This window comes from Perna viridis, chromosome 1 (genome assembly GCF_037379345.1).
Source record: "Perna viridis isolate PV_CMFRI_1.1 ecotype Kerala chromosome 1, ASM3737934v1, whole genome shotgun sequence".
In the NCBI taxonomy this organism is placed as follows: domain Eukaryota; kingdom Metazoa; phylum Mollusca; class Bivalvia; order Mytilida; family Mytilidae; genus Perna; species Perna viridis.
The window spans coordinates 51,616,274-51,632,038 of record NC_142445.1 but is presented as its reverse complement, the minus strand read 5'-3'; the positions used below and the strand labels follow the sequence as shown (position 1 = coordinate 51,632,038).

General features: G+C 32.9%; 2 protein-coding genes across 8 annotated transcripts; one reads left to right on the top strand and one right to left on the bottom strand.

Annotated features, from left to right (window-relative positions):
• LOC148629272 (alpha-crystallin B chain-like) lies at positions 1–2,476 on the top strand. Its single transcript, XM_088547340.1, has 2 exons — positions 1–327; positions 1,800–2,476. Exons 1-2 carry the CDS (start codon positions 96–98, stop codon positions 2,276–2,278), a joined length of 711 nt encoding a protein of 236 aa, XP_088403466.1. The 5' UTR covers positions 1–95; the 3' UTR covers positions 2,279–2,476.
• A 4,859-nt stretch (positions 2,477–7,335) lies between these two features.
• Positions 7,336–15,762, bottom strand: LOC148629271 (tetratricopeptide repeat protein 33-like). Of its 7 annotated transcripts, none has more exons than XM_088547334.1 (5): positions 15,681–15,762; positions 10,047–10,273; positions 9,574–9,655; positions 8,307–8,438; positions 7,336–7,887 (listed from the first exon to the last, which is right to left on the bottom strand). In XM_088547334.1, exons 2-5 carry the CDS (start codon positions 10,259–10,261, stop codon positions 7,549–7,551), a joined length of 768 nt encoding a protein of 255 aa, XP_088403460.1. In that variant the 5' UTR covers positions 10,262–10,273; positions 15,681–15,762; the 3' UTR covers positions 7,336–7,548. The 7 variants fall into 7 exon arrangements, with proteins under 7 accessions (XP_088403460.1, XP_088403457.1, XP_088403461.1 ...); XM_088547331.1 differs by having other exon boundaries at positions 15,643–15,704; XM_088547335.1 differs by having other exon boundaries at positions 15,600–15,697.
• Between the last annotated feature and the right edge of the window lie 3 nt (positions 15,763–15,765).

Sequence of the window (15,765 nt, the reverse complement as noted above, 5' to 3'; positions counted from 1 at the left end):
ATATATAAAGCTCAAACCGGCGATGCATTATTTCAGATTTGATAAAAGGATTTGTTTTTTTACAAGGAATTTCAACAGACAGAAACAATATAACAATGGCTTTCTTGCCAGTTCTTTGGAACAGGATGAACCATGACTTTGATGATCTTTTTCAAGGGGTTGAGCCTGATTTTGAGCCGATGGGATGGAGCTTTGGTCGACCTATGGGTATGGTTCGTTCTGGTAGAAGGAGGAGACCAGAGACATCACTTGCAGACAAGAAATGGAGTTACAGTGTCAAGATTGGAGACTTTGACCCCCAACATGTCAAAGTGAAAGTAGAAAATGGTAAGCATTTAAAGACCTCTATTGATCTTAGGAATCTGAAATTTTACAAAATAAATGTGCAAATGGGTGAACTTTAAAGACCTCGTTTTTTTTTGTGTGGAGTGCAAGGGATTTTTATGGGGAAGGGTAAACAATTTTTTTTTGCTTTCTTTACTACTTTTGACTTAATTAGGCCAACTTTACCGTGACTATATATTTGGGCGATCGGGGAATGTATAGCATTAAGTCAAGGAAAATGAAAGCTGTTCATTGACAAAACAGGAAACGATTACCAAAATCAATAAATGGAATTATTGTAATGAAATTTTGACCAAAATTAATAAGGCTGAGTCGGGGTCAAACCAAAAACCTTTTCCGCACTTCGTCATGCTAGGTAGTACAATACAGTTAGGTCATTTCTGAATATTTGGTCTCATTTTGTTGAAATAAAGCTGTTTTGAGGCAGTCCGCACAGAAATTTCTAGTGTTTTGTCTTAAAAAAGTGCATATTTTTGAAATCCTTGGTGTGTGGAGGTTCAAGTCATTTATTTAATAATTAAGTGATTATTGTTATAAAATCCAGTAGCCATGGTAACATACTGAAAAAAAAATTACTGAGTTTTAGTACAAATCAGGGTGCCTTTCCAAAACTAACAGCCAATTACTATGTTTTGTAAAATATCAGGCACTTAGACACTACCACAGGATGAAAGCATGCATGGAGTAGTTGGGAAAAGGGTAAAAATAATAAGACCCTTTTCGATTCATTCTCTCACAATTTTAGTTCCAAAAGTTCGTGCGAAATAAGGTATTTTGAAAATCAGCCATCTGATGCTGAGGAGAGAACCTAATACGGCAGGGGACTGAAACTTTCCGGATACCATTCTTTCTTTGAATTACACCTGTTTACCATTACATATATTGCATCTGTCTATGTATAAATGCTTAACTACATTTAAACAATATATCCACCAAATTTCAACTTTTAATTTTAAGTTTTACAAAATTTGACCGGAGTAATTTGGTATGCGAAACAGTGCGCCTTAATGTAACTGTATAGTGCACCCTTAGTGCGACTATCAGATTTAATGGGCAACGGACGCTACACTTGATTTGTGTCTAAATAAGCTATATAAAGTATAATGTTCATACAATTTGTGTTTTTAAGAAAAAAGTTGCATTTTCTACCAAAAACAAATCAACCATCTTACACTACCAGTTCTGAAATGTGTTCATTCTTTTATCACAGAAGGCAGACAAAATAACCAATTACAAATGTATTTAAAAAAAAGTTGATATTAGTCCTACTTTAGTGGTCAAAATCGGAGGGAAAATGACCAAGGTTCAAAATTCCAGTGTGTGCATGCTGTCTACAATTTCCTGTATAATCTGAACTACTTTTAAGCATTTCTGTTTAAAAATTTCATATGCTTTTTTAATGTACTCAATCTAATAAATATTAATCCAATACATATGCTTAAATTCCATCACAGGGAAAGTGATAATTCATGCCAAGTACAATGAAGGAGATGACGATTGGGGTGACACCGTGGAGAGAAAAAGAACAGTCCAACTACCGGAGAATGTAGATGCCGATAAAGTCCACAGCTTTATGAAATCAGATGGCACATTAATGCTGGAGGCCCCATACATCAAGTCTGAAGAGAGGCAATTGGCTGTAAATCCTTCAGAAGGAGGCACTCTAGTTCCAAGCGATGATCACAGAAACTTGATGAAATTTCACGTCGGAAACTTTAATCCAGAAGAGGTAAAAGTTTCATGTAAAGATGGGATTTTGACGGCCCAAGGACAGCGTCAGAGGTCAGAGGATGGTCATGAGTTGAAAGAGTATTTTTCCCGACAAATGACTGTTCCCCGATCAGTTGATTCCAAGAATATCCAGTGCTTCAGGGATGAAGATGGAAACTTAACCATTCGTGCACCAAAGACTGAAGATACGGACATGGAATGAAAAGGAACATTTTTATTTTCCTTTGATCCCTTTTTTCTCATGTATTCATTGCAATATTTTTTGTTGTTCTAACAGGTGGTTTCAAATGACTTTTTTTAATCAAGGAAATGACCAATAATTTTAATTCTTTTGTTATGGAAAGAAAGCAATTATGTTGTGTTGTTTGAAAAAATAATAAACTATGAAATAGTACAAAAAGTATTCTCATTTATAACACTGACATTAATAAAAAAAAAAATACCTACACAACAATAAAAAAAAACGAAAAAAACACCTTTAGTAGAGGCTCTTGTATCAAGTGACAACCAAAAATTATAGTGAAGCATATTTTTGAATTTACCCGAAGTAAAAGAGTTGGCACAAAGGCAACCTCTGAATGATATTCAGGGTGAAATACGGCTACTGTCACTGAGATCGACTAGTTCTGTTCTAAGGGAAACAAGTTATGAAAATCTTGAATGTATCTCGTATCAAACAATTCTTAACGAATGGCATTTTCGAAGAATTATGTCGCTACTGTAAAGCAGTATAAACAAGTTGCTGCCTTAAGGCGACATGAAGCTCAAAGTCACAAATATTTGGACCCACTGTACTCTAAAACCACTGACAATGCCAGCAACACAGTCTCCTTCGAGTAAAGAAGATCATGTTTTTAACTATACACGACATGTTGTTTAAAACAAATAGAGGTAAAATAGACATATAGTAGGCATGTAAAATACATTTTAATTCTTTATATCAGTACAACACATTTAAAATATCATGGATATAAACAGAATATTTAGGAATGAAAATCGTCTAAAACTAGAAACATTCAGGAATAAAATTGCAAAACAATTTAAAAATATCTAATCAATGAAAGAAAGCACTATAAATCGGTTCTTGCACCACACTTGTAGGCCAACGTGTAAATATATTCCCTTCTTGTGATTTCATCCCTGGAGAACATGTAATTTTTTTCAACAAGATATTCGTTTTTTTTTTCATTCTCCCAACGCGTAACAACAGCCAGTGTATCCAAAGAACGCAGTTTATGTAAGTTGTCTGAATTTTCTGGATAGCATCTACGTAAAAGAACATGTTTGGATGTTTCGCGGGTCTCGCAGACGGTTTCCGATTACTTCGAGCAAGGGCATAGCATAAGGATGATGAGCTACCCTTACTCGAAGTAATCGGAAATCTGCGAGACTCGCGGTTACAATATCCAATGAGAGGGCCTTCTTACAAAATTGCGATGAGAGAATTCATTTGTATATCAAAAGGATTCTGTAAACTAATTTGCATACAAAATTGACTTTTGTGTTAAATTTTCACTTCTGTCTCCACAAAAATTAATTTTAATTTCAAAATCACAGGATGCTAACTATTTAATAAACATTTTGCATACTATTTCCGTTTTATCTCACAAAATTGATTTCAAAGTCAATTTTCTATGCCAATCGGAACTATTCGGCCATTTCCGCTACACTAAAAAATAACCTCGGATGCAGAATAACCCGAATAATTCAGTCTTTATATTATACTCACTATCGATCGCTACATTAAACTCCTCGTGAGTCGGTGAGAATCGATGACGGTGTGGGAGGGGGGGCTTGAATTATTAGAGTTAGATGAAGAAAGAGAATTTCTTCTTGAGCAATTAGCCGGAATTGTAGTCATACGCAAATCAAAGTAGTTCTATCCACCAGGTGGCGCTAAAAATGTTTGTTTGATATCACTAGAAATAAAGAACAACAACCCCTCCAAGAATTTTGGCGCGAAGCCAGGAGCTAAGAAAAAAAGTAATGATTTAAAATTAAACCAGTCAACTATAATTTTAGAATTGGATCGGTGAAATTCCGGACAGATCTATCCGCCTAGTGCCTCCCGAAGTTTTTCTTTTGTGGAACTAGAAAGACTGAGGTGTTCCGATTGTTTTCTATGCAAATAAGTTAATATTTTACCATGACAAAAATGAATTTTGTCTACAAAGTTAATTTTGTCATTGCAAAATTGAATTGATTATAAAACAAGTCTGTATATAACATAGTTTTGTACGACAAAATAATTTCGTTATGACAGAATTCAATTTTGTGTACACAAAATTGATTTTGATTACAAAAAGATTAAATCCCGTTCAGCGCCCCGTAAACTGGACGTTTGTACTGAAATACGTTTTGTCCGGATGATCTTTGGGATCTTTGTCATTGCTTTTAGGAAAATGCAAAATTAAAAGAGCACACTTCTATTGGCAGTTATAAAAACTAGATGAATACTTTTTTAGTATAGACATATGTAAACTATCTAGTTCGAGTATGAAATTTGTTTATTTCGACTTTAAAATTATTATTATTCTGTTAATTATTTCGTTCTTCAAGAACGTTTCTCGTAATTATAAAACATAGTTATAAAACTTTTCAAGACATATATACCGTGGAACAGATACCCAAATATGTCGTAGCAAGTCAAATTATATCACTAGTAAGGGACGACAATTTAAAAAAATGGTACTTATAAAATGCGAAACGAAACAATTCGAACCGAAATCTATAAATTACGAAACGAATAGAAAAACCATTCAAGTCATCATCATTTTGTCACATAAGAGTTGAAACGTGTTTCATATAATATGTAAATAATTTATATATATATAACGTCTCAGAATGTGACGACTCTATTTGCTACACTGCTCCATCGGATCAAATTGATACAGGGAAGATATATAAACGTGTAGAAAGGTCTGAAAAATTCCCAACGATGTTAGAACCGTCAAATTTGCGATGCAAATTTTTGGTTGTTCCCTCCGCAGGACTCGAACTCATACTGCTGTGACATCTATGGCAACACCGCCTGCACAAAGTCCAGGTGGTCTAGGGCGCTGGACTTTGTGCAGGCGGTGTTGCCATAGATGATTAATTAGGCTTGCTTCAAGTCCCTATTATATATATATGACACAGAAAATCATTGTAATAAACTTCTATGATAAATGCCACTACTAATTACTAATTGCCATAGACAGCAAGAGGCCATGTTTTTAACCTGTACATAATTTGGTTTTGAAGTTGTAAATATGAGGCTATTAGCTGTGTCCCGGATGCAACATGGTATTTACACTCTAAATGAGAAGAAGACATTCACTCTGCTATGGACATGAATAAGAGTAGTACATACTTACATACATACATATACATATATACGTTAATCTTGGTTAATCCTTTTTTGAATATTTATTGCTATATACATCTAAAGATTTATTTCAAGTACATGTATGTGTATATAGTTACAATTCACGTACATTTATTGTTTCTGTTCCATATCGTTTCGCAATTTATAGATTTCGTTTTGTATTTTATTGGTACCCTTTAGAAAAGAGTGGGTGGGAAAAAAACAATTATCATTATTTATAAGATATTATTTTTGTTTAATTTCTAATCACTGGTTCAAAAAGTATTTGGTCAACTCCATGATTAGACTTGCTACAAATCCCTCTCAGTCTCTTTATATTAAATAATATATGAAAAAGCTAATTGATTGCATGTATCACTCTGATAGCAAATCTACTTATTCCGGTATTGCTGGAAAAAGGCTCTTTCACAGCAATTAGTAGTGGCATTTATCATAGAGGTTTATTACAATGATTTTCTGTGTCATATATATATAATAGGGACTTGAAGCAAGCCTAATTAATCATCAATCTGCTCTCGTTTTCTAAATGATAGGCACAAATTGATAAAAACGTTAAAAAAAAGACAATTTCAAGGGCCATAACTCCAAGAATGATCAACAGATTTTTCTGAAATTTGCAAGAAAAATAGAGTTTGAAATACTGAACATTTTACCAATTTACATTGATCATTAACCTGCTTTTGTTTTCTAAATAATAGGTATTAACTAATAAAAATGTAAAAAATGACGTTTTCAAGCGCCGTAACTCCAAGAAGGGTCAACAGATTTTCCTGAAATTTGCACCAAAAATAGATATTGAAATACTGAACATTTTATCAATTAAATTAATCATCAATCTACTTTTGTTTTGTTAATAACAGGCAAAAGCTGATTAAAATGTCAAAGATGACATTTTAAAGGGACATAACTCCAAGAAGGGTCAACAGATTTTTATAAAATTTGCAACAAAATTAGATATTGAAATACTGAACATTTTATCAATTTACATAAATCTATAACCTGCTTTCATTTTCTATTTAATAGGAAAAATCTGCCAAAAAAGGTAAAATCAGCAAGAACAGCAATAACTTCAAAAAAGATTAATCGATTTTCTTGAAATTTTCATGGAAGATAGAACTCTTTTATCCAATGAGCCTAAGATTTCTTCTATCTGTTATGGTTATTGAGATATAAACAAAAATATATGGTGATACCTCTGTGTCCTATTTTTAGTAACAGTAGCCATGTTTTTGGCAAGGGACAATGATGGATATAATTTTAGGAGTAGACATGCCAAGTATGATTGTCATAAAGTTTCATCAAATTCTGTTTAGTGGTTTCAGAGGAGAAGATTCTTAAAAAAAGTGAATGACATATGACAGATGACGATGATAATGCCAATAACGATGACTCCAAGTGATGACTAAAGTTCACATGGCCTTTCAGGCCAGGTGAGCTAAAAATCAATCCAAACTTTCCTTTTGGGTACTTTCAAGGAGATGCATTCACTTTTACCCAAGTCATCATCCAGAAATAAGAAAAATGCTTGTTTCCGGCTCTAATTCTTAATTGGCCCAAGGCACAACCCCCAAAATCAGTCCCAGACTTCTATTTGTGGTATGACACCATTTTAAAAGAAACCTTTTAACTCACAGTCAAGTTTTTGTCCAGATATCAGAAAAAAAACTTTGTTTCTGGTCCCATTTTGGTCCCTTATTCCTAAACAGTTCAAATCTGAATCCCCAAAATCAGTATGACCATAGTGGTATAGAATATTATGAAACAAATGAATGAAGCATCAGATGTAGGAACAGAATGATTCCATATACCAAAACAACTTCCTCAAGACTGCAACATTTAGAAATTGTACTGCAACTATTTTCTTGGGGCAAAAACAAAACAAAACAAGCCAATTAATAACTTGGATATATATATATAGATATGTGCTGATATCACATGTTCTAACAATGATTGATTGATTGTGACTGGTCAGTTTAATTGTTTGCTATCTTCATGACATAACCACTTATGTCAACACATCTAAGTAAACTTTTGTGATCTTAGGATTATACTATTTTATTGATATGCAATAAATGTTGATTGCAAACTTTCAATAATTTATATAATCATGTTTGATCTCTCATGTACACATAGTTATTTGGCAATTTGTTCATTTCAACTGTCTGTTTATTCTGAAATTTCTCAATCTGACATGCTGTAAAATCAGTTTGATTATACTTCTTTGTTTCATTCTCTGTTTTAAAGTTATGTTTATCACATGAATCTTCATCATATTCATTTGTCAGTTCAGTTACTTTTACTCTTGAATTGTCTATTTCTTCAGCCAGCAGTCTTTCCTGTTCTGCTTTTTTATTTAATAAGTTAAATGCCCACATTAAATCTTCTTTCCAAAGGTCTGAATCCAATGGGTTGAAATGTACTGCCCTGGAAAAACTCTTTAATGCCTGAAAAATAAATATTGTATAGAGGAATAATGGAGCATTTGCACCCCTTGATATCTTTCATTCATGTTTTTTTTCTCTACTTCATAGTTCATACTTAACTTGATCAGATTGTAAAAAGTTTTCATCGAAGCAAAGTATTCTGATCTTACCAGTCCATCTGCTTAGGTATTTAAAACATGTTTTGATGGAGCCTTGAGATGTTCTTCCAATTTAAGTTTTTTCAAGAGTTTGATTTTATTAGCTCTGTGTCTTATAACCATAACATTATGGGTCAAACGTGGTCCAACCAAATCAGAAAATAACTAACAGATGAAAATAACAATATCTAAGAAATAGCTTACATGGACTTTAAATGCATTGAGTATAATACATGTAATACTATTTATCATTTTACCCATATGTCAGATTCGAAATTGTACCTGTCTGACTTCACCAAGACCAAGTTGTGCTCTCCCTAAAGTCTGGTACCCAATCCACCATTTTGGATTCAAATTTATAGCTTTCTCAGCCATTGCCACAGCAGGAAATACTTCACATAATGCTAAAAGAGCCTGAAACAATCAGATCATCATTGATATGAAATGATTTAAAGTAAATATGACTTCTTTAGCAGGGTTGATGATAATTCAAAAAAAAAAACCTTTATACCTGAAACAATCAATTTATCTTTAATAAAGATCATAGGTGTTGACCTTGAAAATTCTAAATTGGGAAATCTCACTTAAAACATTTTCTGAAAGCAGGAGATTTCCCAAATTTTTGTTTTAACAACATGTTTCAACAAAAATTGGCACAATTTAATATGATTTTGAGCTGAAAATTCAAATAAGACAGGAGAAATTTCCTCAAATGAAAGCAGAAGATAGTTGAATTTTTTATGAAATATCCGGTGGCTCCTTCTCCACAGCAGAGGACTTAATACCAATGTAAAGATATGGTCTCACTAACCACTTCCAGGTCAAATGGCCAGCCCCCTATGTAGTGCCAAAAACACACTGAACCTAGACATATGCATTGTAAGTGCATTATTTGTGTGTATTATGATTAGAAGTAGTCAAAATAAAGCAGGGAATGTGTACTTTAAAATCATATATGCAATTAACTACAAAAGTGTATGAATATTGTTTACATGTGTGAGTAATTTGCCTCCATGCTGTCAGTTAGCAGAACAGGTAAAAATGTGGATTTGCAGTATTATTTATTCAAGTAAATTTTGTGAAGAATTTCTACAATCATCATACCATTAGAATAATGATTTTGGAAGCCTTATTTTCCAAGCTTCGCAATGGTATGCAACTTTAAGATGTCACTTGTCCTGGGAATTTACAGTGAAACTTTGAAAATTACTTTTCTATCATGTAAAGTAATGGAAACGTTAGAAGTGGTTAGTGAGACCTATATTCTATTTGTACAAAATAGCATATATATAGCAGGGTTGGTGATAATCTCAAAACAAGACATACACCATCATATATGACACCATCAAAATTGAATGCATGAAAAATATCCACATTTTTTATATAAATTCCATTTAGAATTCTGCCTTAATTTTATAAATTTCACATTTTTTTTTAATTTCTATGTTATACAAACGCAACTATCCTCCTCAAAACTGAGAGATTTTTCATTTCATATATAGCAAAATGTCCACCTGTGCCTTCATTTCATATAAAGTAAAATGTCTACCTGTGCCTTCATTTCATACAATGTTTCATCTGATGGTGTAAGCTGTAATGCTTCATCCCATTTTTTTATTGCCTCCCAATACCTGTTAAAAGACAAACAACAAAATTAAATGACAATTAAAAAAAATTGGAATTATTTAATTTGATTTTTTATATTTGTTTGAATACACTTTGAAATGGTCAAAGATGGTTCAGATGTAGGAAAGAGTATTATCAGAATTTGGAATTATTTTGAATTTAGAAAATTACCAGTAGTTAAAAAAATTCTGATAATGATTTATAATGATAAAATGGTGGTTTGAAAAAGAGGGTTGGTACCTTTCTTTTAGTATGAATAAGTTTTACAAATTATATTTTACTAAACCGAAGTAATACAAAATTCAAATAATGAATAAATGTTTGTAGCATTTAACATTTGTTTTTTTGTTTTTTGTTTTGGTTTTTTTTTTATCACACATTCGATGTAATAGTTACCTTTCAGACTCCGCCAGCAATGCTCCTTCTTCTTTTAGTCTAGAACTCTTGGCAACAGCATCCTCTAGACAAATGACCTTTTTGTGAGGTACCAATGTCAACCAATCTACCTCTTCTAAACACTCATTTACATCCTTTGTATCTTCTTCAAATGCTGCTGATACAGATCTTTTAACACTACTGCCTGATTTTTTCTTCCAAGAAAAGGAAGTCATCTTTCATGTTTACTGTAATATAAATGTATGTTTCATGATTTTAACTGATTGACTTATATTTCGCTTAGTTTTTAAGGGTTTTTCCAACTTTCTAGCTCTGAATCATGATGTTTGCAGACTTCAATTTAACTTAGCAAGATATTTTTGTACTGAGTTATGTTTTGTCACCCTTTGCTGCAACAATACTTAAGTTCACTTTTAATAAGGTTCACTTTCATGCTGGAAAACTATACTGATGTTGCTTGCTCTTATGTTTTAAAACACCTGTTATCTCTATTATCTTAGTTATCGCAAAGTTAAGACATTACAAAATGTCATAAATATCTACTGAATATAAGAGGTACATTTTAATCTCAAGTTTGTTGACTTTAAGCAAATTAAAAATAGCCTCCCAAGATGGCTTAACTATTTTTATACACTTTTCATGATTGGCATACTTTTCACTCGTGTTTCTAGAAAAGCAGAGGATGCTTACCCTACCGGTGCACCTGGTCTATGCTCCCAGTTATTAGTGGAGTCCGAGTTTCTCATTTGCTTTTGTTACTTAGTACGTATGATTTAATTACTTTATGTTCTTTGTTGTGTATGTCTGTTTTCAATGTCTGGACTTTGTCCCTGAATTACATTCTTTTGATTACCACTATAACCTTGGTTCCCTTGATTACTCTTTCAATTATGCTTACCAAGGACTTTAAACCAAATACATATGTTTATTTGGTTTGCATTTACATTGCAGTATTTTGAGGAATTGTTTTATGCAATGGTTACCTATCGGTATTGAAAATATAAAACCCACAACAATGATAGCATTCAATTTCCCAGAATACAACAGTATAAGCAACATATTCGCATTATACATGTAAAAAAGGGCATTATTGGAACATAAAGTGTTGGTACATGTACGAATCACTTTATCAAGTGAATACCATGCAAACATCACTATTGTAGATGCAGAAAAGAAATATATACCTGTACTCCCAAAAAATACAGATTTAAGAAGTAGATGATTTTATTTCCAAATTAAAGGGCCCAATATGAGGCATGGTTGACAGTACAAACAATTATGATTCATACAAAATACACATATAACGTTATGCAACACACAAAATACAAGTCACTAAAATTTGCAATGATGATAAGAACAGTTTTGCTATGAAACAAGGACTACATCCTGATAAAGACTGGAACATCATGTACAGACATAACCCCTACATTTCCCTCAAATTCATAATACAATTAATCATAAATCCAATGTTACTAAAGTACAAGTGGTACCAAGGTACGATGCTGGAGATATGGTTTTAATGCTTCTATTATATTGTTTCACTGAATTAATTAATACATGTATTTATTTATATAAAATTAAAATTTATGTTATTCACAACAATGCATATAATATACATATTATATACTTTTTTAAGTTATTTTTTAAGCCACCGCACATGTAAAATAGTCAGACAAGGACCGTAAAAGTTTTTATATTTTACTCTCCATGATCAAATTAGAAATAGAGGCTAAAATTTTCACATTTTCAGTGTTCAAATGGGAAATAATTTTTTATCCTGGTTTAATCTATTAAAGTTAGAACATGTGTTACTTATTATGTTTTGCATGCATACCCTTATAGTAGGAGCCATCCTACAAATGAGAACAGAAAATATTTTTCATCATCAATCTCAGAAAATGTACACCTGATGCTCAGTTAATTTTGTCTGGGAACACCATGATACTGACCCCTCTCACTTTGTAATCTGTTCGATGAAATATGTAATTTAGTGAAACTGTCTGTTGCTAAAAAACCTTATGAATGTAAGATAATTTTCAAGTCCTAAGACTGTTCTAAATTTATTATAACTGGAAAGTTCCCCTTCTTGGTTTCCTAATTGTTTTTTATTCAGTACTAAGAATAATTTTACTGAATTTGATATGCAGTGGACATCAAGGGAACCAAGGTTATAGAGGCAACCAAAAGAATGCAATCCAAGGACAAAGACCAGACATGGAAAACAGACATTCACAACAAAGAACATAAAGTAACTAAAATCATACAAAAACTTTGACTCCACTAAAAACTGGGAGCATGGACAAGGTGCACTGGTAGGGTAAGCGTCCTCTGCTTTTCTAGAAACACCCACTGAATTGCTCATAAAAAGTCAAGTCCAGGGTAGACGAAAGAGGAAAGGAAAACTATGACATGTTGAACAAATCAGTTTTCATGGTGCAGATGAATACACCGTAACAATTCACAAGTTCATGATGACGACCATAAAACTTTGTAGTGATGACTTTAATCTTGTAGCAACATAACCCTGTTCCAGAAGCCTATTTGTTAGAATTCTAGCATGATGCAAAAAGTCTGGGTAGTTTCGGCAAGCTCTGGCATAACGCATGAGTTGTGATATGAACACTCCATATGCAGGTGCTGTAAAATCTAGATTTAACCAACCATTTCATTTGAAATGCCCGTATCAAGTCAGGACCATTGCAGTACTAGATACTCTGGTGATGAAATATCTATTTTGTCAGATTTATTTTGGACTTGACTTGATTGTGGATCAGATTAGTGTTCTGTAATTTTGTTGTTACCCTTATTTAAATTTCTAGTCCATACAGTAGAATTGGTTTTATTGTATGTTCATAGACATGAATACTGATTTGGTCCATAAAATAAAAAAATCTTTTCTTCTTAGTTCATAACATACTTTTAAAGCTTTTTCATAAAGTTCTGTTACAGCCACCGAGAAAGAACACAGAAATATAGAGATGACAACAGAGGCCAAAGACCACATCAGATTACACAGAAAAGACATTGTTAGAAAAACTGCCCTTAACATCCCTTCACAAGATTTGGCTGATGTGGTGTTTTCTTACACATGTAATTCCAGCCAAAAATTCAAAATGTTCTAAAAATGTTTAAAAACAAATAGCACCCTTTCCAATATTCATTTCATAACCTAGACTCTTAAAACAGGACAAGCACCAACAGACTGAACCCTACCCAACATTAAAGCCATCTGAAAGAAAGGTGATTATAAACACTGTAACAAGCCATTAACTTAAGACTAGTCTCATTAACATCAGTGTGTTTAAATACAGTGGAACACAAAGAGGAATTTTCAGACTAATTGTATTTAGAACCAATATAGCAAGATTACTAGACAACCAAGTGGCTATGCTCATCCCTTATTTGACCTAGCCATAGACCTGAGTACAGAAGATGGAGCACTATGGCATTACAGAAAGCAGATTAATCCTAATCTAAAATATACTTCAACAGTGTGTGATCCTAAACAGCTATGCCAAGAAATACAAGGAATACAAGTTTATTTGACCAATTAAGAGCAAGTGCAACACATTAGTGATTGAAGTATAATGAGATTATAGTGTATATGTCAAAGAGACAACAACACCACTGGAATGAAAATGTCAACCCAAGGCTAACCACTGGTCTTCAATGAACAGTGAAAAACCCTTATAACACACGGCAGACTGCAGCTAACCTAAAACATCATTATACCAGTGTTCTCCCCAGGATTTTTGGATAGCGCTGTATTCAGTGCATGTGACACAACATTTAAAGGACCCTTGTCTTAAAGTGCCACTTTGTATTATATATAATACACAGGTACAGTGAAAGAGTTGCCCCTATATACTCAAGTAACATAAAAAATAAACTAATGGTAAAAACAAAAAAAACATACCGAAGCCTGAAATTCCTGACTTGGGACAAGCACAAAAAATGTGGCAGGATTAAAGTACTTTGGCTTGATGAATGATCACAGTCTTCCCCCTTTAAAATGTGGCCCCTGTGGAAAAAAATTACACAATTAAACACATCTAAAATCAGTTAAAAAAAGTCTGAATCCTTTTTTCCAATGGAAATAAAGAAACTGAATATAACTTACACAAATGTACAAACTAAGGCCTTTTAGCAGTTAACTGACATGCCAGCTTCAGACCAGTTTAAACCTATAAAAATTTATGTTCCCATCAAATGTAAGACATAAATTCAACAAAATGGCAATAATATATAGCAGTTGATCAAAACCTAGCTATTACCGATGATTCTAAGTCATAAAGCCATAACATGAATAGTAACAGTGTTACTTTATATAGCCTCTGACTCCAGGAGGACCATACACAAGTGATTAAGGATATCCCTATTTTCACAATCCAAAACATTTTTTGGACAGATGATTGGGATAGAAAATTGTTATCAGATTCACAGATCAGACTGTATTTTTTTTTCTATTATTTTCAAATTAAGTGCAGTTATTAAAAAGATTAACTACATCATGCACTTCATGTTTATTGCATCTATTACAAATTTGATCAGTTAAGGGTGTTATAGGTTTTGTTAATCTACCAGTCTCAACTTTTGGTTTGTGAGAGCTGATTTCAAATTTGGTGATGTATTTTCCATGTTTTGGTTCATTGACAATGTCAAGATACTTTTCAAATCCATAGTTGTTTTTTAGCTTAACATAAGTTCTTAACATTCCTTTCATTTATTAGTTGTTTCTTGTGTTCAAGTACCTATACATACTGATTTAGTATCTGATTATACTGTGTGTTTGACAGATGATTTAGAACAAGATTTGTAGTTATTCCCTCCTGGAGTTTTCAAGATATCAAACAAATCAGAGATTGATGTACTTCATGATTTACCACCCTCCTTATAAATCTTGTTAGATTCTGAAAAGGCATCTTTTAGTAATCCAGCTGATATATTTCAAATGTGGTACTAATAATAATTATACTGGCTTTAAGGCAATCTAAATCAATTGGGAATCTGCATGTTTCAGACAGGACTCCAAAATTTGTACACTTTTTGTGTATCCCAACAAGTTTGAAGTATATATTTTACTAAATGTAATTCCATTTTCAGGGATGGGGGGAATTTGGTTGTTTAATCCAGTCACATAAATGTTCCAACTTTAAGGAGGGGATAAATAATAACACTATATACATCTGCTACACACAAGTCGTATAGATTTGATAGTATGATCACAATTATGTGAAATGAGGATTTGAAGCTATGTCCAAGAATATAATCAGCCTTAAAGTTAAAAAGATGCTAAATGGAGAACATGGTCCAATCAAGAGGCTAGTTTAAGCATACATCAATTACAAGTCTATGCTGACAGCTATACTCCTATAGACTGGAATGACCTGCCACTACAAGACTGAAAAAGGACTGTAGCATTGTAAAAAGAAGTTCAGCTATATAGATAGCCTTACTGGTGAAGAACTGTAGTATTGTGAGATGTGGTATGATTGCCTATGGCTATGAGACAGTCAACCATCAAAAGTCAAGCAACGAACAATTAATTCAAACCGATTCACTACTCCCCGGCAGAGGCGACACTAGGGCTACTAACAATCTCACGGTAATATTCTTTGTATGTTTTCGGCTTACTTTCATTCTCTACTTTCAGTTTCTATAAAATGACGCCAAAATAAGCACTTTGATTGGCCAATCGTTTTACATTTCTAGATTGGTC